This window comes from Diaphorina citri, unplaced genomic scaffold (assembly GCF_000475195.1).
Source record: "Diaphorina citri unplaced genomic scaffold, Diaci psyllid genome assembly version 1.1 scaffold2646, whole genome shotgun sequence".
NCBI classification, from domain to species: domain Eukaryota; kingdom Metazoa; phylum Arthropoda; class Insecta; order Hemiptera; family Psyllidae; genus Diaphorina; species Diaphorina citri.
In genome coordinates, this window is record NW_007380063.1 from 1 (window position 1) to 22,814 (window position 22,814).

Sequence of the window (22,814 nt, forward strand, 5' to 3'; positions counted from 1 at the left end):
AATTGAGTCTTATTCTTGCCCTTTTCTTTCATATATAATAGTCTCTGTTTCTTCCTTTGATTCCATTTTTTCTGTCTGTTTTTTTCGTTTTCAAGAGCAGTCTCTTCAGAATTGGGATCTCGCAATGTCAAAAATCTTTCTTTGTATTCATTTTCTTTGTGGTACATCTCATTGGCTATGTCGGGGGCAAACTTATTTTTGATACGAACCATTTGGTTGTACATTTTTTTCTTTGCCCTCATGCTCTTCAACATATCTGCTTGTTCTTTGCACAACTGTGTTTTAAACCTTTTCACACATTCTACTTCATTGTAAATAGCATGCCTCAAATCTCTGGTAATTGGGCTGATTGTGGGTAGAGAAGAGTAATTGGCCTATCAACAGTTATTTTCAAAGTGTTTTCCTACATTCTAGTTGTCCTACATTATTACATTCCTACTTTTTTTTTAGTTCAGTGAAAAGCACTTTGAACAAAATATAATACAGAAGCTTAATACTAAATATTTTGTCATATCCTGAAATGGTTATACATTATTACATTCCTACTATCCTACATTATTACATTCCTACTATTTGTGCACATACAATATTGTATACTAAAACACAATAAATAAATATTCAAATATTCAATTCAAATACTTGTAGTTCAGTGAAAAGCACTTTGAACAAAATATAATACAGAAGCTTAATACTAAATATTTTGTCATATCCTGAAATGGTTATACACCGCTGAAAGTTTGAAATTACCTGAAGGTAAGTTAGTGCCTTGACTTGGAGAGAATTGTCTCTTCAAGTGGTTATCTTTTTCCAGTTTTCGTGATAAAAAAAGCGTACATAAAACTATCAGTTGAACATTTGGTCCTCCGGGTTGCGTAAAAAAAAAAAAAAAAAAAGGGAATGAGGTGGAGATATTACTTCGGACATGGTCCTAAAATCTAGGAAATTTTCTTCGTGGTGCCAAATGGAACCGCTAACTGCTAGCTCTTCAGAATCACCGCCCAACAAATAGACAAATCAAATGACTCAGATGCAAATTTGTTGAGTTATAACTGTTATAAGTAAATTTCCCTACAAATAAGAGGTACCTAGGTTACCTAGGTATTATTACCTATGCTCAAGGAGCAAGGAGCTCAAAAAATGATTTTTTTGCAGTTTGCACCCTACTATCACCCGAACCTAAAAATAAATCTCGGTATAACCTAACCTTATACCTAACGCAAAATGACAAAAAATTACCCACATATTTTTTTAAGGCTTTAATGGCAGGATTTTCACACTGTGAGCTCTTCCACCCAACCAACGATCGCCAACAGGATAAACCTGTCGGCGGGATAGAAAAATAGGGGAAAGAAGAGAAGGGAAAAGAGAAGACGAAGGAATAATAATGAAATAGATTATCAAGCTTCAGGATAGAGGTGTTCCGTGACAAGAACTTTGAAGCTTGTGGCACTCAAGGCATTTCTGATTTCAATGGGTATTGAAGGCGTTTCTGATTTCAATGGGTATTGATATCATCGGCGTTCAATATTATTCTTATCTGCATGACTTAGAGTACTTAGACTATTCATGTGCTATACATGTGCCATTGAGTCAAGTTACATAACGTACGTAGTGGATAAAATTTATTGGCATCTCATCACATTTTTTTTAACCTGAGCCAAAGATAGCCCACGTACATAATACATAGGTATAGGTATACAATATCTAGCAAGCTATAGAGCGAACTGCGGCCTTCAGCCCACTTGCTGGTCCTTGACTTGGAGAAGATAAAAACATCTTCAAGTGTCTGAAAAATATTAGTGCGGTCTGACGGACTTTAGTGTCTACTAATTTCGCGGTAAGTGTTGAAATTTCATAACTAAGAAACTTTTTAATAGAAAATTGATAACCATCTTATTGTCATTTAAAATTCATCCCTGCCCGCCAAATGTCCAAAAATAAAACGAAAATTTCAAATAATGATGATCAAAATAGGTACTAACTAATATAATAAAGAAAATGTTTGTATTGGATTTTTGTTGAAGCTATTTGCAAACCATTACCTTTGGAACATACTTAAGTACCTAATACGACCTACGTACTTACTTACAAAGGTACCTACCTACCTACTTTCCTTCTTGACAATGGTCATGCTCTGTTTGATAAAATAAAGATTTGCATGGCTGTTGGGTTGAAAATGATAAAAATGAGATGAATGTCATCTTCGAGTGATTTTCCACCGTCGAATTATACGTATCTGTCTGTGACCAATTCCTGAATAACAATACGACCTACGTACTTACTTACAAAGGTACCTACCTACCTACCTACTTTCCTTCTTGACAATGGTCATGCTCTGTTTGATAAATAAAGATTTGCATGGCTGTTGGGTTGAAAATGATAAAAATGAAATGAATGTCATTTTCGAGTGATTTTCCACCGTCGAATTACGTATCTGTCTGTGACCAATTCCTGAATAACAATAAAATTAATAATGGACTTTTGCATAGAATACAACCGCACAGTCAACCCTTTTTTATGCCTTTTTTTAGGTGGCAGGGTTCTCCCGGTTGGACAGAAGAGCACGCTAAAAACAGAGTGGAGCGGAGAGTTTTTTGCTCTCAGTTCTATGCGGTTTGAAGACTTGCCGCTTCTTTCTATCGTCAAATCGTTTTCCTATACGTGCTCCATGCGCTATGCTCTCCGCCCCAGTGTTTTCAACCTAATAATGAGCTTAAAATTGCATAATTTTCCCGATTATTGACATGTAAATTATTGCAAATTACAGGTACCTAATATGTTTTTACAGGAGTTTTCCCCTATGAGGAATTGATTTCCTATCCTACAAATGTATAGGAAAAGGAAAAACAAAACAAAAAAAATATATATATGGTAAAGGGAATTCCAGTCAACCCATTAAGGGCCTGAGATACATCTATATAAATAAAATTGTAGATTTGTCTGTACATTGCTTAGAATCGTGAAATTTTTAGTTATTCTTACTCCTTATGCATCCAACTAGCCTTATAGCCTTATACAAACAGCTGCCTTAGAGAAGCGGTCCTTCCTTTGTAGATCAAGTTTTTTTTTGTTATGAAAAATAATAATAATAAAAATATGGTAAAGGGAATTCCAGTCAACCCATTAAGGGCCTGAGATACATACTGATTAGAATATGAAGAAAAAAAAAAACTAGCCTTATAGCCTTATACAAACAGCTGCCTTAGAGAAGCGGTCCTTCCTTTGTAGATCAAGTTTTTTTTTGTTATTTTAATCTCCAAGTTCAATGCATTATTAAAGAAGCAGTAATGTTAGAATATTGTTTGTTGACACTTTTTAATAATACATAATAAATGTAATTAACTAATTAAAAATCCTGTAGAGTGAATATGCATGTACGAGTAAGTAGTCTGCTGATCAGGAACAAATTAACAAAAGGTAGGTACAACATAGTAGGCAACATAGTAGGTAACAACATACCAATAAGAATGTGACACAATACATGTACATATACGTAGGTACTTGCTGCTTGATGGCAACTGACACTCGGGCTCTTACTAAGAGCCCGAGTGTCAAGACATTATCAAGCATTCATGAACTCATGACAAAAAAAAAAAAAAAAAAAAAAAAAAAAGGGGGGAAAAACTTTGGAGCGCACAAGGAGAGAATTTTACCGCACATTTTGGGGTTTGGTTTTTTTTGAAAAGCAGGAAATGGAATTTCAACGAGCTAAAAAATGATACAAGACTGCCTTCGTGAAGGTCTCATTTTTGAGGCATAAAAAGATCCACAGATCAACTAGGTATACCAAAAAAGATCATGGGGTCTTGTATTTGTTTTATCCCTTTTTCCTGAAATTATTCTTAAAGGCTTCAGGTTTGATTTAGAGGTTCCCTGTGACAGCCAGTATTGAGTACGCAAACTTTTCACCTACTTTTTCCCCAATATGTATAGAAAAATTGAATACCTATTGATAAACGTGCCAACGGTATACAATGCAGTAAAATTAGCTACAGTGCACATGAACAGAACGTCTACACGTGGGGTAAGTAAGTTTCTGTAAGGAGAGTGAGGTATTGGAATAAGAAGATGAAAAAAAAAGAGTTTTCAAAAATAATATATAGATATATATTTAATAATATATTTAAAAAAAAGAAGAAAAAAAGTTGAAACTGGAAGGGGAAGACGTTTCTCCTTGAACAATAACTAATTAGCACGAGGAAGGGAATATGCATCGGGAAGCGAAAGGAAAGAAGGAGAGAAAACAGGAGAAATAGCAGCAACAGCGAGTGTGTTTGCTATCAAAGAAATCGATGGAGGTCTTTGCAAGAGTTAATGAGAAAAAAAAGGAACGAAAAAAAGAGAAGTTTTTTTTTTTTTTTTTTTTTTTTTTTATTTTATAAACGGGGGGTTTTAAAAAGGGGGGGGGAGAAATGATCAATTTTTGATCGCTGAAATCTCCATAAGAAATACACAGAGTGCAGAGACTGCGGGATAGAAAACTTTTCCTCGCTCGCCTAATATTTGAGTTTCGTTTATGTTTTTAGTTTGATAACTACAAGTTCGGCCATGCCTTTTCCACAAGTTTGGCCATGCCTCGGGATGAACTAGCGGGATTCCGGAGCGAAGCGACGGAATTCAGCTAGTAAGGTATAAAAGTTACTGCTATAAAATGTATGGAATCATTCCTCTGTACGGTAAAAACTTTTGCCATCACACTTCCGTTTTATCTTGCCTGATTCAATTTCGAGGGGGGAAAATAGAAAACAAGGGATATAATATGTTGTGTGTTTACCCCCACGCTTGTGAAGTGTGGGAAAATTCTTTTCCTCCGTGTATAAAAGTTACTGCTATAAAATGTATGGAATCATTCCTCCGTACGGTAAAAACTTTTGCCATCACACTTCCGTTTTATCTTGCCTGATTCAATTTGGAGGGGGGAAAATAGAAAACAAGGGATATAATATGTTGTGTGTTTACCCCCACGCTTGTGAAGTGTGGGAAAATTCTTTTCCTCCGTGATGTTAGAAGAAAATCCGACATCACATTATCTCCCCAGCGCCAGTTTTTCACACATTTTCCTGATGTACTTGACACGATGATGTTGACTTTTATTTTCTTTTTTCTTGTTATCAAACACTTAGGTATCTTACATTGCCTCGTCCTAACGGGGAATACTTACCTCCTTTTCTGTAGGAGGAGGTGGAGGAGCAGGAGGGAGAGACATGGGTAAACATTGGGATTTGTAAGAGTAAGACGACGTATGGATCTAATGAGGACAAGCTAAAGCTCTTGGGATGTACAAAATACACGGGTGAGTTATCAGAGTAATGATTTTTTTTTTTTTTTTTTTTTTTTTTTGGGGGGGGGTATGAAATAATGAAAGCTGGAAGTGTAAAGTTACAATACTTAACCTTAATAACTCACCTATACATGTATACTATGGGCCGGGGCCAAATCAGGGTCTAAATTCAATTAAACTTGGTTTAAGTTTTTCTTGGATTAGGCAATATATGATTGGTCGATTTCAAAATTTTCAGCCAATGAGGTTGCCTAATCCTTAAACTTAACCGAATTTAAACTCTCATGGTGGGCCCCAACCATAAGAGATTTTTCCCTTGGTAAATCAGACAGAAAAGTAGGTATCTAGCTTATTAGATAAATACCTTTTAGTATCTATATAAAAAAAGTAAAAACTGTGTTTCTTCTTCTTTTTCTTTTATGGTGTAAAAGGGAAAAAACTTGATAGGGAAGTTTAACGTTTCCTGAGTTATCTTGGATGGACTTATTTGTAACCAGTCTTCACTGTGAGGTTTTAGCGATGAATCCAAGACTTTAAACTTAACCGAATTTAAACTCTCACCGTGGGCCCCAGCCATAAGAGATTTTTCCCTTGGTAAATCAGACATAAAAGTAGGTATCTAGCTTATTAGATAAATACCTTTTAGTAGGTACGAGTATATAAAAAAAAAGTAAAAACTGTGTTTCTTCTTCTTTTTCTTTTATGGTGTAAGACGAAAAAAACTTGATAGGGAAGTTTAACGTTTCCTGAGTTATCTTGGATGGACTTATTTGTAACCAGTCTTCACTGTGAGGTTTTAGCGATCTGTTGTTCTAAAGACAGATCGATTGGCCTATCAACAGTTATTTTCAAAGTGTTTTCCTACATTCTAGTTGTCCTACATTATTACATTCCTACTATACTTACATTATTACATCCTGTTCTTACTCAAGTCGACAATTAAACCTGCCAATTTCCCACCTGGTAAGTTTTTACTTTCTATTACTAATGTATAGCGAAGCTATACTCGTAATGAGAAAGTATTGCAATCGGTCCATTTTTTTTTTAAACTTGAGGAACAGTCCTTAAACTTGTTCAAGCACTTTAAAAAAGTCCTTCAACCGCTAAAGCTGCCCGGATAACAACCACACACAACGTTGCTTAACTTCAGTGATTCGTGAAATGCTACATACTATAACTTCACAATAACTTGGCCCAAACGCCGCGCCAACTTAGAAGTCGACCGCGCTAACAAATACATAAGCTAGCCACTCACTGTCCAGTAGACTTGACAGGCGGACCTGATCAGATATACCAATTCAATTCATTTAATTTTCAATTCAATTCAATACCTGTCAGGTTCACCTGATAGTGAGTGGCTGGCCATACTATGATCGATAGATGGTGGGGATAGCGGAACTTTTCCTCATTCTGGCACAGGGCTAATACACCGTTGCCATTCGCTTTCTGTCAAATGCTATAGGCAGAAGGATATAGAAATTTAGGGTCTTGCCCTCTAGAAAAAGGTCTGACAAAAAGAAAAAAAAAAAACTGTTTTTATTTCATCAGATCGGCAGCTCACCTGCCTTTATTATAAAATTTACCGCCTCCTCTCTAGGACCTGCCTGGTTGCCCATAGTCGGTACTCTCCCTCTCATCAAGAAGCTTTGCGCCAAATATGGGAGCCAGCACGTTGCTCTAGACAAACTTCGACACAGCTACAACCCGGATATTATCAGTCTCAAATTCGGATCCGAGAAGTTCATCGTAGTGTTTTCGCAAGACCTAATCAAGGATATGTTCACCCTAAAGGCACTGCAGGGGCGCCCTGACAACTTCTTCATCAAAATGAGAACCAATGGCAAGAGAGCGGGTAAGTTACTACTTATCCTATAGGAAGGAAAATAATTTAATTGGGTAAAATTTTCGATGGTCAGTTTTTAGTGACAAAAACACGTTTTGTGGTCCCTAAAGCCAATCCAACGTTTCATCCTTTGATCCGTATATGCTATGTCTGTAAACAAAATATCTCAAGAACGGTAAGAGGTAGTTTAACGATAGATTCATGTATTGATATTATATTTGAACGAACGAACTGATTTCCAATTTTGGCACCTTGCGAACAGCGCACATTAAGATTTTTTAGTGAAAAAAAAAAAAAAAAACACGTTTTGTGGTCCCTAAAGCCTAAATCCAACGTTTCATCCTTTGATCCGTATAGTGCTATGTGTCTGTCTCTAAACAAAATATCTCAAGAACGGTAAGAGCTAGTTTAACGGTAGATTCATGTATTGATATTATATTTGAACGAACGAACTGATTTCCAATTTTGGCACCTTGCGAACAGCGCACATTATTCCTCAAGGTGTGTCCACACATAGTCGACGGCCGTCGATCGATGTGAATGGACGTCGATCCACTATGTGTGGACACACCTAGCACAAGGCAACAACATTTTCATTTTCACTTATACATTTTCATAATAAAGCAGGTATCCTTGGGCCGGGACCAAACGACTCCTAACTGAAATTTGCAAGTTCTAAAAAAAAAAAAAAAAAAAAAAGAATCCCTCAATACTACACCAACAAAGAAAAGGAAAAACTTTTTTTTTACTTTGTCCCAATACATAGTAGTATACAACAAAGTGTGCTACTTATTGTGGAAAGTATTGTTTATTTGTAATATTAATTTTAAATTATCACAGAACTATAATATTTCTTAAAGGCAATTTTACTTGAGATTGGAGCAGTGTGGCAACATTATTTACAAAATGGTAAGTAAGATACTTACCAATGTGAAAAAAGAAGCTTTGATGCAAAGATATTTCATGAATTTGTTAACATTGTTGGTTAACTGGGATTCGACATCATCTATGTAAATTTGGACTCTTTTCTTTTCATCCGCTAAATATTTCACACTTTGATCATATTTTGTTCCTTTCATGGATTAATAGAGGAAAAATCAAGAAGACTCTTGTATGGTTGAAATTTGGCAGGTTTTTTAGGAGTTGACTCCACAGGTTTGTGATTAAAAAATCCTTCATCCACCTTATTTGATCTGGGAGTTAAAATTTCACTTTTATTGGGTGGAGTTGGTTTACTAGTCTTAGGTGTTAGAGGGCTTGGTTTTATTGCTTTGTTTTGACAAACTGGTGTTGTTTTACTGGGAGTAAGCAAACTTTTGTTTGTACTTTCAAGTAAGGTGAGTTCACAAGATGAAATATCATCATTGACAGTAGGTTCCACATCTTCAGTTATTTCAGTAATATTTGTCATCATTTCATCTACTTCTTTGTTGCTAATTCTTTTTCTCATTTTCTTTTCTAAACTCTTACTTTTCTTGTTCTCCCTCCTAAGTCTATTCATCTTAGTCTTGATTTCTTTTGGTGTAGCATGAAATATCATCATTGACAGAAGGTTCCACATCTTCAGTTATTTCAGTAATATTTGTCATCATTTCATCTACTTCTTTGTTGCTAATACTTTTTCTCATTTTCTTTTCTAAACTCTTACTTTTCTTGTTCTCCCTCCTAAGTCTATTCATCTTAGTCTTGATTTCTTTTGGTGTAGGCTGAGGAATATGGCTCAAGGAATGTCTTGGTGCAAGATATTCTTTCCTGTAACGAAATTCCTGATAGTACAGCTCGTTAGCTACTTGAGGTGCAAATTTATTCTGAAGTAATTCCAAGCCTCTAAGATTACATTTCAATTGTCTCAGCTTACTAAGGGCTACTTCTTGCTTACCACTGGATCTGATATCAAATAATAATCCTGTTTGACTTGGATCATAGATGGCATTTCTTACTTTAATATCCATTGGCTCATAAGTGCAAAGATTGTCTGTGAAATGAATTTTTCTGATGTGTTTTGAAACAAAGTTTTCTTCATGCTTTTTCAACATTGCTTCAAAATTACTGGCAACAGAAGATTTGGAATTATTTAAAGCTTCTCTCCATTTTGATGCAAGATAACTGAGTTGCTTTTTTGCATGTGCTATACCTCTCTGTAATGGCCCCACTACAAATAAATGATCTTTAGACATACTGTTCTGTGTATAAATCAAACTTTTTTTCACATCAGGTAACAAAGTTATCTTATTAAATGATGTATATGTCTCCCGTGTTGAATCATCTAAAAACTTTTGGGAATGTAAAGTTTTTGAAGCTAATATTACATTGTTTATATTGATACCAGACTCAGCTGATGTTTGGAACACAGGAGTAGTAGAATAAACAGGAGTTTTATTTACCAGTGTATTTGGTTTCTTAGGTTGAATATTAATGATGGGACTCAGGGTTGGTAATGGTGTTGGTGTTTGAATCTCCTCTATTTCATCATCTTCAATGTCATCCTCAATACATATAATAGCATCCTCCAAGTCACTAGCATGCTTCTGATTCCCTGCTACATAACCTTTAGACACTTCATCCAGAACTTTGTTCCACAACTTTGAGCACTCTCTTTGTTGGGTTAGGATTTTATTTTGTATCTGAACAGCTTGAACATTGACCAAACAACTTGCTATCCGAGTACTGCAAGACTTACAGGAATTAATGTCATGTTTGTCTTCAACTTTGAGGTCTTTTGTGAACTTCAATTTACTTTTACCATTTTCTGGCATGAATATAAGATGTTGCTTGTTGAAAGGTGCCATCTTGGAACAGTTTTCAACGATTTTATTCAGACAGTAATCTGAAATCAAGAAAAATAAACAGCATTATTACTTACTTACCATTGAAATATAATGTTATATTTAAGTAAGAAGCCATGAAAAAGAAGGCTTTTTTTAAACCTAACCCAATGATAACACTGTGGTCACTGCTCATTTGTGAAAGCTCCTTTTAGTAGCAATTTTTCATTGTTGTGGCTTTTGATCTAGTACCTATCAACCGATTTTCCATTAGAACACTGGCAAACCATCTAATTTTGACTACTGGCTTGTATGGAAAACAAATACCTAAGTACTATGTACTTCACTTTTTGTCTCAACTGATTTTGACCAAACAAACAACCAACAAGGAAAGTCTTTTCTTTTTTGCACCTTTGGGCTTTTCTATTGAGGTCTACACCAAACTACCCTCATGAGAGCCTAATTAGCTTGGTTGATGGTGTGTCTACCATGAAAACACTAGGCCACAGGTTTAGGGTGTGTTTATGTACAGGGCTGAGATGAGCTCGGACGAGGTGAGATAGGATATTGTTTCTACAGTTTTGCATTGGAGTGGTAAGTTTTCTGGCATGAATATAAGATGTTGCTTGTTGAAAGGTGCCATCTTTGAACAGTTTTCAACAATCTTATTCAAACAATAATCTGAAATCAAGAAAAAAAAAAGTAATAAACAGCATTATTACTTACCATTGAAATATAATATATTTAAGTAAGAAGCCATGAAAAAGAAGGCTTTTTTAAACCTAACCCTATGATAACACTTTGGTCACTGCTCATTTGTGAAAGCTCCTTTTAGTAGCAATTTTTCATTGTTGTGGCTTTTGATCTAGTACCTATCAACCGAATTTCCATTAGAACACTGGCAAACCATCTAATTTTGACTACTGGCTTGTGTGGAAAACAAATACCTACTATGTAAGTACTTCACTTTTTGTCTCAACTGATTTTGACCAAACAAACAACAAGGAAAGTCTTTTCTTTTTTGCACCTTTGGGCTTTTCTATTGAGGTCTACACCAAACTACCCTCATGAGAGCCTAATTAGCTTGGTTGATGGTGTGTCTACCATGAAAACACTAGGCCACAGGTTTAAGGCTGTGGTTATGTACCGGGTTGAGATAGGCCATTCCTGTCCTTTCTTGGCGGATGGAAAATGATGTGGTAACTTAACATAGCCTTCATGAGCATGTAAAGTTGGTGGAAAATTTGATTTTTTTTTCTTTTTTTTTATCTGCAACTTGTACAATCTGAATTAATTTTTTACTTTTTATCTCGAGTTTGTATGTTTATAGTATACCTATTTTTCATTTATATTAGATATTACAAACAAGCAAATTACAAAGTAAACAAAATTAAACATAAATTTTAAACATGGCCACCGGGACAGAGGGTTAGAAAAAATACCCAACACTCCCACGCTATCCTTGGTTAAGATACCACTCCAATGCAAAACTGTAGAAACAATATCCTATCTCACCTTGTCCAAGCTCATCTCAACCCGGTACATAACCACAGCCTAATTCTCGCCCAGAGCAGATTTTATCCTGAATGGATAATGTTCATTCTAGGAATAGCTAGCTTTCTTCTATCCTTTCTTCTCTCTTAAATTTTGGGACGATAAAACCTTAGCAGTTAAAGTTCCCATCAAATCCCTTAAAAAAGTATGCATGAACTGATCAACTGATGTAGGTCGGTATGCCATGGAAAGTTGGAAACTAGGTAAGTCACATGGACTGAAGTTCTTGGTAGGTACTTACCTCAAATGGACTTAGAGAGAGGAATCTTAAAATCTGATTGATTAAATAGGTATAAGGAGGTATTTTTATTTCATTCTTATAAGGAGAATAAATAATATAAAATTATTTACTGTACAATGTACATATTCTTATTACCCATATATATTTTTTCAAGATGTATTTTCAATTTTTATGGCATTGGTATGTGAGGGGAAAATCAAGCTAAGCAATGATGACTTTAATAATCCTCAAAAGAATTTTAAAATCTGATTGATTAAATATAAGGAGGTATTTTTATTTCATTATTATAAGGAGAATAAATAATATAAAATTATTTACTGTACAGTGTACATATTCTTATTACCCATATATATTTTTTTCAAGATGTATTTTCAATTTTTATGGCATTGGTATGTGAGGGGAAAATCAAGCTAAGCAATGATGACTTTAATAATCCTCAAAATTTCTTTGGGTTTCTTTGGGTGCTGTCCACCGGTATTTTGAAGAACCCTTACTATCAGCAGGTTGCTCCTGATAATTTGGATATTGAGCTCCTGAGGAATTATAGTAATCATAACCATGTTGATACCCATAGTATGATGATGCTTGGTTATAATATTGATAACCACTCTGAGGATAGTTCCATTGATTGTAAGAGTAATTGCCTTGCTGATAATAGTCAGACCCTGGGTTATAATCATAAGGCTTTCTAAAGGGGCGGTTTCTATTATTTCTATGAACCAATTGAGTCTTATTCTTGCCCTTTTCTTTCATATATAATAGTCTCTGTTTCTTCCTTTGATTCCATTTTTTCTGTCTGGTTTTTTCGTTTTCAAGAGCAGTCTCTTCAGAATTGGGATCTCGCAATGTCAAAAATCTTTCTTTGTATTCAATTTCTTTGTGGTACATCTCATTGGCTATGTCGGGGGCAAACTTATTTTTGATACGAACCATTTGGTTGTACATTTTCTTCTTTGCCCTCATGCTCTTCAACATATCTGCTTGTTCTTTGCACAACTGTGTTTTAAACATTTTCACACATTCTACTTCATTGTAAATAGCATGCCTCAAATCTCTGGTAATTGGGCTGATTGTGGGTAGAGAAGAGTCATACTCAACTTTATTAATGAATTCATTGACAAAGTAATCTTCCTTCTCCTTGAGCTTTCTTTCAGCAGCTTCTATCTGATCCTTGCTATCTTTTTTGATGGCAAGATCCAAGTTTTGCCTTAGTTTTGACAGTTTCTGTTTGGTCACAACAACACCATTATTGGTTGTATTTACCCAGAATATGTGATCATGTGTACATGGTTCATTGGAATACATCAAATGTTGCTTGATAGCAGGAGTCAGCTCATCATGCCATGGTTTTGGAATTGGTTTATTAGTTGTAGTTGCCTCTGCTTCAAGTTTGGCCTTTTCTTTTTCTTGCAGTTCAATTTCGCTAATCAAGGATGTGTTCACTCTAAAGGCCCTGCAGGGGCGCCCTGACAACTTCTTCATCAAAATGAGAACCAATGGCAAGAGAGCGGGTAAGTTACTACTTACTTATCCTATAGGAAGGAAAATAATTTAATTAGGTAAAATTTTTGATGGTCAGTTTTTAGATTTTTTAGTGAAAAAAAAAAAAAAAACACACACGTTTTGTGGTCCCTAAAGCCTAAATCCAACGTTTCATCCTTTGATCCGTATGTGCTATGTGTCTGTCTGTAAACAAAATATCTCAAAAACGGTAAGAGCTAGTTTAACAATAGATTCATGTATTGATATTATAAGTAACGAACGAACTGATTTCCAATTTTGGCACCTTGCGAACAGCGCACATTATTCCTCAAGTTGTGTCCACACATAGTCGACAGCCGTCGATCGATGTGAATGGACGTCGATCCACTATGTGTGGACACACCTAGCACAAGGCAACAACATTTTCATTTTCACTTATACATGTTCAATTTCCATTTCTTCCTGAGTTTTCTCAGTCACAAAGCGTTCAGCATATTCTCTTTCCTTGTTATGAAGCAAATTTAACATATAAGAAGCATACTTGTTTTCTGCAAAATTGAGAATATTACAATGTTTACGTAACCTTTTCAGACGGACACGCATCCCAATTTGCTCTGCACATGCCTTTGTTTTGTACTTTTCTACTTCATTTTTTGTTCTCCTATGTATAAAATCTCGTAAATCTTCTGGGAGGGGGTCAACTGTTGGTAAATTGTTGTCCACTTTAATTTTCTTGATATGCATCTTTTTGAACATTCTTTCACTTTCTGCAATTTTTTTAATAAGAGGTCCATTGTTGAATATTCCTTGAGATCTATTTTTTTCCAGTTGATTTTTGAAGTGAAGAAGTCTCTTTTTGAAGTTTATGACATTTGCAGCTTGTGCGTGAGTCCAGAATATATGGTCATCAGAGTGTGTAGCATCAGTATACATGAGTTTATTTTTAACTTCTTCAGTGAATTGAGGACCTGACTGGGTACCAGTTTCATTTTCATCTTCTGTGATTGCATCTTCTGAATCACCAGGATAGGGTTGGTCACTTGGATCTTCTTTCATATCCATGGATGTTTCATCTTGGCCTAAGCCATCTGTCTTTTCATTGTTTTCATCATTTATGTCCATGGGTGTTTCATTATGTTTCAAGTCCTCTTCCATTTTTATTGCTTGGTTCACATTTGAACTAACCTCACCATTACCAATCTCCTCATTCGAAGACATCTTCTTCTCAATGATGTTCCCTGTTTAGATGAATAACCTGTAACAAGAATAATTAAAAGTGAGTGATTCCATGCTTTACTTACATGGGGTGACCAGATTTCTTTCTTTCTTCACGGCATTTTGCCTCAGAATGTAGGTATTCATTACAGATTTTGTTACACACAAGTTTTGGAATTGGTTTCAGATTCACTGCATGTAGGGTTCAGTTTCAGGGGTACATCCCCACCTTCTACCTCACACTATGATTTGCTCAGGTTATATAGAACCACCTATTCAACTAGCCATCTTACATCAAACACTTGGTAACTATGTGAAAGGCGGAATCAACAGTGTAGGGATTACAACACTAACAAGTTTGTAACGTATATAAAAGGTCTGTTTTTCATTCCTACGCCGCATCGATGCGGCATTCACTCTGCGTCAGGAGTGGGGGTAAAAAGTGGAAATTCAACAAACATGACGACATCTAGTGGAGAAATTACGAAACATTTTTTTCGCAAATTTATTCTGAAGTAATTCCAAGCCTCTAAGATTACATTTCAATTGTCTCAGCTTACTAAGGGCTACTTCTTGCTTACCACTGGATCTGATATCAAATAATAATCCTGTTTGACTTGGATCATAGATGGCATTTCTTACTTTAATATCCATTGGCTCATAAGTGCAAAGATTGTCTGTGAAATGAATTTTTCTGATGTGTTTTGAAACAAAGTTTTCTTCATGCTTTTTCAACATTGCTTCAAAATTACTGGCAACAGAAGATTTGGAATTATTTAAAGCTTCTCTCCATTTTGATGCAAGATAACTGAGTTTGTTCCCTGTTTAGATGAATAACCTGTAACAAGAATAATTAAAAGTGAGTGATTCCATGCTTTACTTACATGGGGTAACCAGATTTCTTTCTTTCTTCATGGCATTTTGTCTCAGAATGTAGGTATTCATTACAGATTTTGTTACACATAAGTTTTGGAATTGGTTTCAGATTCATTGTATGTAGGGTTCAGTTTCACGGGTATATCCCTACCTTCTACCTCACACTATGATTGTGTTTCTGCCTTTCTGCTCAGGTTATATAGAACCACCTATTCAACTAGCCATCTTACATCAAACACTTGGTAACTATGTGAAAGCCAGAATCAACAGTGTAGGGATTACAACACTAACAAGTTTGTAAAGTATATAAATTTACCGTTTCTACACTTTTCCCTGTAGTCCTTTCACTTGAGTCAACTAAACTCCGTGCTGAATATCCTATGCCTCAGCTTGAATAAGCAGAACACTCACCGATAAGGAGTAGATGAGATTCCTCAGACTTTAGGATATTGTCAGAGATTTGAAGCGTGCGATTTATTTCCCAGGACAGTCTAGGAGAGTTCCAACAGTAATTTCCTTTCCATTTAGAAGAAAAATCAATCAAGAACTTGAATTATTATCAGTGATAGTATTGAAAAATTATTATTTTTTAAAAGATAAGAAATAAAAGAAAATTTTCACAAAATTAAAATTTGATTTTTATCAAAAAATTTAAAATATGGTGCGGACTGCAGACTGCCGGTCCCGGTCGCAACTTGCAACGCAAGGTCGCAATCCAATATGACGTGTACTCATACTACACCACTGGTTGTTACGACCGTATTGCATAATCATATGCGGGTATTTATTTCAAGGCGCTTTTTACGACCACGTAACTACACTGAATAAATTTCGCGTGACAGCCAGCCTAGTTAGCTTGTTGGTAGTGCGTCTGCCTTGTAAGCGCTAGGCCGCGTGTTCGATTCCCGCCCGGAGCGGATTTTATCCTGATGGGATAATGTTCGTTCTCGGAACGGCTGGCTTTCTCCTATCCTGTCTTCCTTCTCTCTTCGATTTCGGGACGATAAGACCATAGCAGTTAAAGTTCCCTCTGTCAAACCTCTTTAAAAAAAAAAAAAAGATAAAAAAAAACTAAAAAATCCCTAGCAAACCGTTAAAAAAAAAAAAAAAAAAAATCGCGTGTTTTATTGCAGATTTGGCCATCCAACAAAAAACTTGAAAATAAACAACACCCCTAAAACTTTTTTGAGTAGCAGTAGGTACCTGATTTTATGGATTTTAGAGTTTTTTTATATCTATTGTTTACTTTATGTAAAAATACAGATCAAAAATATAAAGTAATAGGTGGCACGGTTGGTCCAGTGGTAACGCGCTTGCTTGCCATGCAGAAGGTCCCGGGTTCGAATCCCACCATCGACAAAAATTTGTACTCGCTTACAAGGCAGAGATGGAAACTCAGGATTTCACTAATTTTATTTTCATTACTTATTTGATTCCAGGAGTGACCATGACGGACGGGCCCCTGTGGTACGAACACCGTCAGTTTCTCATCAAGCATCTCCGTTAAGTTACCACTCCAATGCAAAACTGTAGAAACAATAATTATCCTCTCTCACCTTGTCCAAGCTCATCTCAACCTGGTACATAACCACAGCCTAATTCTCGCCCAGATTTAATCCTGAATTGATAGGTACCTAATGATCATTCTAGGAATAGCTAGCTTTCTTCTATCCTTTCTTCTCTCTTCAATTTTGGGACGATAAAACCTTAGCAGTTAAAGTTCCCATCAAATCCCTTAAAAAAGTATGCATGAACTGTGTGATCAGGTCGGTATGCCATGGAAAGTTGGAAACTAGGTAAGTCACATGGACTGAAGTTCTTGGTAGGTACTTACCTCAAATGGACTGTAGAGAGACCCTGAACTTGTGCACCAGAATCAAGAATCTACAGAGAATAAATTGACAAGCAGGTATTTAATTAATGAACTATCAAATATTAAAATTAATTTATTTTAATACCTAATTAAATGATAAAAGATAAAAAATAATCAAACACGGTCATTTGTATTTTGAAAAACACAAAACACCTGTTTAATGTTTAAATTTGAAGGTCACACATGAGGTACAACTCGCGAGTTCCCTTCTTTTCACACGATGCTTGATTTTTAATTGTCGCTCGAGAAACAAAAGCGCTTATAGGTAGGTAGGTACCATTTTGATAGACATTCTCCAAGGTACGATCATTGATGGGATTCATCAACCTATTTTTTTTTTAGCAAATGGCATATGCCATTTTCTCAATTTAACTGGGTTAGCCAGAGGTGAAAAATCTTCAATCTCATCAAGAATTGAACATGAGACTTTGGGCGTCCAAATCTAGTATAATACCCCCTACACTCCCTACAGCTTGGAAGTTTCTTTAGGTAGGTAGTAGGTACCTACATAATTTTAAATTAATCTTACCCTTAAAAAAAAAAAAAATGAAGCTCAGCAACATCCTCGATCTAATGAGGCGGAGGGCGAGAGCATTCCAAATTACCGGCGGTCCACTCGGATTCTTCCCATGGTTGCGGTTCATAGCGCCCGATCTGGTTGGGTATACGGGAAGCTCAGCAACATCCTCGGTCTAATGAGCTTGAGGGCGAGAGCATTCCAAATTACCGGCGGTCCACTCGGATTCTTCCCATGGTTGCGGTTCATAGCGCCCGATCTGGTTGGGTATACGCTGCTCAAGTCCTTGAGTGACCAGCTGTACTCATTGGTGAATGTGAGTAACCAATAGTTCATTTTATTTAATTTTGATACAATTTAGCAAGAAGGCCCTTTGCAGAAGAAAAAACTATCTGAAGGTGTTTGAGGAAATTGTTTCTTTTCAAGAAATGCATGATGGTTTAGTTTCATCCACTCATTAAACATTGAACTGCCAGCCTAGTTAGCTTGGTTGGTAGTGCGTCTACCTTGTAAGCGCTAGGCCGCGGGTTCGATTCCCGCCCGGGGCGGATTTTATCCTGAGTGACCAGCTGTACTCATTGGTGAATGTGAGTAACCAATAGTTCATTTTATTTAATTTTGATACAATTTAGCAACAAGGCCCTTTGCAGAAGAAAAAACTATCCAAAGGTGTTTGAGGAAATTGTTTCTTTTCAAGAAATGCATGATGGTCTAATTTCATCCACTCATTAAACATTGAACCTATTTCCCATCGAGTTTTCCGTGAATATTGAGCCGATTTTCCCTAAAAATTAAATCCTTTCACCCTATTTCCAGGAAACCATCATGGATCACAAGGAGAGACTGAAGCACATTGGACCAGGTGACGATAGTACGCCGAGAGATTTCATTGATGCTTTCCTCTTGGAAATGGAACGAGGCAATGAAACCTACACCGGTAAGTCTACAGACTTCTTTAAACCTATGTATGTACTTAGTTATCCTTAGTTATAAAAAGTACCTGATCAAGTAAATAAAGTTATCATACAAACTTTCACGAATTTTTAATAGCTGTTGTGATTACTGAAAACTGTGTATGTAGGCCAGCCACTCACTATCAGGTACCTACACCTGATCAGGTCCGCTTGTCAGGTCTACCTGATGAGCACACACACTATCAGGTACGGCTGAAAAGGTCCGCCTGTCAGGTCGACCTGATAGTGAGTGGCTGGCCTTATATTGCTTAAACCGAACCGATGCTTAAACCGAACCGCTCTTTAGGGCTGTTTGGCCCTACACCTCAGCCTCGGAATCTCAGGTTCGTACCCTATTCATTGTGATTCGTAGAAGCTTAACCCGTCCTTGAGGGCTGTTTGCACTTACACCTAAGGCTCGGAATCTCGGGTTCGTACCCTATTCTCTGTGTACGTACGATCGTACCCTATTCATAAAATAACCTCGATCTCTTTTACCATTACAGATGATCAGCTGTTGGCCATTTGTCTGGACATGTTCATAGCGGGTTCCGAGACCACGAGTAACACCTGATGAGCTCACACACTATCAGGTACGACTGAAAAGGTCCGCCGGTCAGGTCGACCTGATAGTGAGTGGCTGGCCTTATATTCTTAGATGCTTAAACCGAACCGCTCTTTAGGGCTGTTTGCCCCTACACCTTAACCTCGGAATCTCAGGTTCGTACCCTATTCATTGTGATTCTTAGAAGCTTAACCCGTCCTTGAGGGCTGTTCGCCCTTACATTTAAGGCTCGGAATCTCGGGTTCGTACCCTATTCTCTGTGCACGTACGATCGTATCCTATTCATAAAACAACCTCGATCTCTTTTACCATTACAGATGATCAGCTGTTGGCCATTTGTCTGGACATGTTCATAGCGGGTTCCGAGACCACGAGTAACACTCTGGACTTCGCGTTCCTCAACATGGTTCTACATCCAGACGTTCAGACCCGGGTTCAAGAACAGATCGACTCCGTTCTGGGACCAGATGAGAAACCAACATACGCCTTGAAGACCAAGTGAGTAGATTGACAAGTGAGTAAGTGAGTGAGACCAAGTGAGTAGATTGACAAGTGAGTAAGTGAGTGAGCGTTCCCTGTTTAGATGAATAACCTGTAACAAGAATAATTCAAAGTGAGTGATTCCATGCTTTACTTACATGGGGTGACCAGATTTCTTTCTTCACGGCATTTTGTCTCAGAATGTAGGTATTCATTACAGATTTAATTACACACAAGTTTTGGAATTGGTTTCAGATTCATTGTATGTAGGGTTCAGTTTCAGGGGTACATCCCTGCACCTTCTACCTCACACTATGATTGCGATTCTGCTCAGGTTATATTGAACCACCTATTCAACTAGCCATCTTAATTACATCAAACACTTGGTAACTTTGTGAAAGCCTGAATCAACAGTGTAGGGATTACAACACTAACAAGTTTGTAACGTATATAAATTTACCGTTTCTACACTTTTCCCTGTAGTCCTTTCACTTGAGTTAACTAAACTCCGTGCTGAATATCCTATGCCTCAGCTTGAATAAGCAGAACACTCACCGATAAGGAGTAGATGAGATTCCTCAGACTTTCTTGATGGAAGACTCAGTAACTTTGTGAAGTTCCATACGAATTGTGAAATGAAATAACTGGATTCGAAGGTACTTTTTGCGTTACCATATAGTCACACGGGACCAATATGGGTTAACCCATCTATTAGGGCTGTTTGCCCCTACATCTAAAGTGAGTAACTTGAGTCCCGGATTGAGTTTGAGGAATCTGGGTTCTCATACCGAATTTCAAAATTTTGAGCCCCGGAGGGTAACCCTAATATATTACTTATTTGACTTTTTGGACATGGTTTTATGTAGCCCCCCCCCTTATGGTTTTCCCCCTGAATAGAAAATTGATTTTTTCTTCTTTTGGGACCACCTTGTGGACCGCTTGAAACCTTCTCGCAGATCACCAGTGGTCCGCAGACCACAGTTTGGCAATCCCTGATTTAAATCCTCTTTCTCTCTTTGACCCTCCAGTTCATTTTCTCTTTCTCTTTTTCTCTTGAGCTAACTGATATGTGATTCCACTATAACTCTAATATTGTCCGTTCTTTCAGACTGCCATTAGTGGAAGCCGTCTTGCTTGAATGTCAACGCATGTACAATGTCATACCCCTTTCAGGCGCGCATCGAGCGACAGAAGATACCAAACTAGGAGGCTACAACATACCCAAGGTAAGTCGTCCTTGACAGTAAAATCCTGCCTTGACTTTTTTTTTAATGAGGTTTGATAGAGGGAACAGTAACTGCTATGGTCTTACCGTCTCAAAATCGGAAAGAGAAGAAAGACAGGATAGAAGAAAGCCAGCCGTTCTGAGAATGAACATCATCCGTTCAGGATAAAATCCTCCCCGTGCTGGAAGGTGGAGTTTTACCACCGTGGATTGTCTCAGGATTGCGTTCAATCCAAGGTCAACTTGGTTATTTCATCTCAATCCCGAGTAGGTAAACCCCAGCATAAATAGTTTCGGTAACGGAAAGATTTTATCGTCCCGAAAGCGACAGGACAGGATAGAAGAAAGACAGCCGTTCCGAGAACCTTATCTGTTTCGGACAAAGTTCGCCCCCTAGGGGGAATCGATCCCACGACCTAGCGTGACACCAGCTTCGTAGATTCTTAGAAGTTTAACCCATCCTTTACGGCCTGTACACCTAAGCCTCGGAGTGGGATTTTTGTGTGCTTTGTAATATGACTAGAAATCGACTTCTTTTTCCCCACAGGACACGCTTATAATGAGCTGTCTCTATTCTATGCACTACAATCCAGACCTTTGGGACGAGCCGGATAAATTCAAACCGGAACGATTCCTCAATCCGAATGGCTCCTTTAACTATTGTGACTCCTTGTACCAGTTTGGTTTCGGTAAGTGTCCCCTTCTGGGTATGCACCAGTTTAGGTTTCTAAGTTACAAGCATTATTTCCTATGAGCTCGTGAAGTAGGTGCATTGAGAAATAAACTAGGGTGTCGGAAGTCCAATCGGGTGATTGGGTTCCAGAACTCTAATACATATATCAGGAATCTTGACACTAAATCAGGGGAAATAACCCAATAAATGAATTCGTCTACTCCAAGTCTCCTAAAACTTGCGACACCCTATCAGTATTTTTTCTCGAATTATTATCTTTTTTTCCAATACTTAGTCACAATTAGTAGGGATTTGAAACTGGGGGCTGGGGGTTCAAACTAATAGACTCAGGGCCGGAATACCCATAAGGCAGAATGGCAGACTGCCACGGGCCCCGCGCTTTTGGGGGCCCCGCACTTACACTAGATATTATGGGTTTTTTCTAAAAAAAAAAAAAAAAAAAAAAAAACTTTTACAAAATTTTTTGACCCGATTACCATTTCTTCAATATATGCGCTGACCAGATCATAAAACTTGTCAGTATTTTTCTTGTGATCCGAAACAATCTCCTGAAAAATAGATCAAAATACCACTTTTGTTGGTATTGAAGTATAGATATCGCTTTTAGAAGAAAAGGATATTTTTCGGGAAAGATCTGCCATTTTCGGACATTCGTATTCTCTCTACGTTGATTCTATTCCTACATTTGGCAAGGTGCACCCATTTTTGGCAAGGTATCTTACCCAATAACTACCAGGGCCGGATTAGCCCCCCGCGGGGCCCGGGGCAGTTTCAAAGGCGCGGGGCCCCCAGTTTGGGCTGATCGAACTTAAAATTTTCAGCGCCGCAGGCGAAATTTTTCAAAAAGTAGGTAGATATGTGCCTCATGCTCTGTTACAAGTTAATTTTTGACGTACCTAATTCGTAGATATTTTCTTATCCTAATTTTCGCTGAACGCTAAAGTGAGCAAAATAAAATAGAGTGCCGCAGGCGAAATTTTTGAAAATTTTGCTAGATATTTTCTTATCCTAATTTTAGCTGAACGCTAAAGTGAGCAAAAAAAATTAGAGCGCCGCAGGCGAAAATTTTGGTCCACAATCTTGAGAAATCCAGGCTCACCAAAAGTAAATTTTTCAGCGCCGCAGGCGATTTTTTTTTTTTTTTGAAAAAACCCATAATATCTAGTGTAAGTCCTCAAAGCGCGGGGCCCCCAAAAGCGCGGGGCCCGTGGCAGTCTGCCATTCTGCCTTATGGGTAATCCGGCCCTGCT

The 22,814-nt window shown here is 37.3% G+C and overlaps 3 protein-coding genes across 5 annotated transcripts in view; 1 reads left to right on the forward strand and 2 right to left on the reverse strand.

Annotated features, from left to right (window-relative positions):
- Positions 1–6,153: 6,153 nt before the first annotated feature.
- The window catches only part of LOC103519286 (methyl farnesoate epoxidase-like), a gene marked incomplete at its 5' end in the record, with an annotated part of 21,994 nt that continues 5,333 nt past the window's right edge, over positions 6,154–22,814 (forward strand). Inside the window, 8 exons of the mRNA XM_026830841.1 lie at positions 6,154–6,244; positions 6,879–7,133; positions 16,697–16,759; positions 17,683–17,963; positions 18,464–18,584; positions 19,483–19,663; positions 20,754–20,871; positions 21,418–21,559. Of these exons, the coding sequence (XP_026686642.1) occupies positions 6,154–6,244; positions 6,879–7,133; positions 16,697–16,759; positions 17,683–17,963; positions 18,464–18,584; positions 19,483–19,663; positions 20,754–20,871; positions 21,418–21,559 (1,252 nt within the window). The remainder of the gene's footprint in view (positions 6,245–6,878; positions 7,134–16,696; positions 16,760–17,682; positions 17,964–18,463; positions 18,585–19,482; positions 19,664–20,753; positions 20,872–21,417; positions 21,560–22,814) is intronic.
- The window catches only part of LOC108253699, an 18,195-nt gene continuing 3,291 nt past the window's right edge, over positions 7,911–22,814 (reverse strand). Inside the window, exons 2-5 of one of the 2 annotated variants that reach the window (XM_017448142.2) lie at positions 11,685–11,704; positions 10,488–10,570; positions 8,824–9,868; positions 7,911–8,645 (exon numbers count right to left, since the gene is read on the reverse strand). In XM_017448142.2, coding sequence (XP_017303631.1) covers positions 8,200–8,645; positions 8,824–9,868; positions 10,488–10,532 — 1,536 coding nt within the window. In that variant the 5' untranslated portion in view covers positions 10,533–10,570; positions 11,685–11,704 and the 3' untranslated portion in view covers positions 7,911–8,199. Of the gene's footprint in view, positions 8,646–8,803; positions 9,952–10,487; positions 10,571–11,684; positions 11,705–17,091; positions 17,232–22,814 lie in introns of those variants that run through there. The other variant, XM_017448144.2, reaches the window with a different exon arrangement.
- Positions 11,790–22,814, reverse strand: part of LOC108253698 — a 13,613-nt gene continuing 2,588 nt past the window's right edge. Inside the window, exons 1-4 of one of the 2 annotated variants that reach the window (XM_017448141.2) lie at positions 15,669–15,878; positions 13,610–14,421; positions 12,120–13,096; positions 11,790–11,910 (exon numbers count right to left, since the gene is read on the reverse strand). In XM_017448141.2, the coding sequence (XP_017303630.1) occupies positions 11,902–11,910; positions 12,120–13,096; positions 13,610–14,384 (1,761 nt within the window). In that variant the 5' untranslated portion in view covers positions 14,385–14,421; positions 15,669–15,878 and the 3' untranslated portion in view covers positions 11,790–11,901. Of the gene's footprint in view, positions 11,911–12,044; positions 13,097–13,609; positions 14,422–15,668; positions 15,879–22,814 lie in introns of those variants that run through there. The other variant, XM_026830843.1, reaches the window with a different exon arrangement.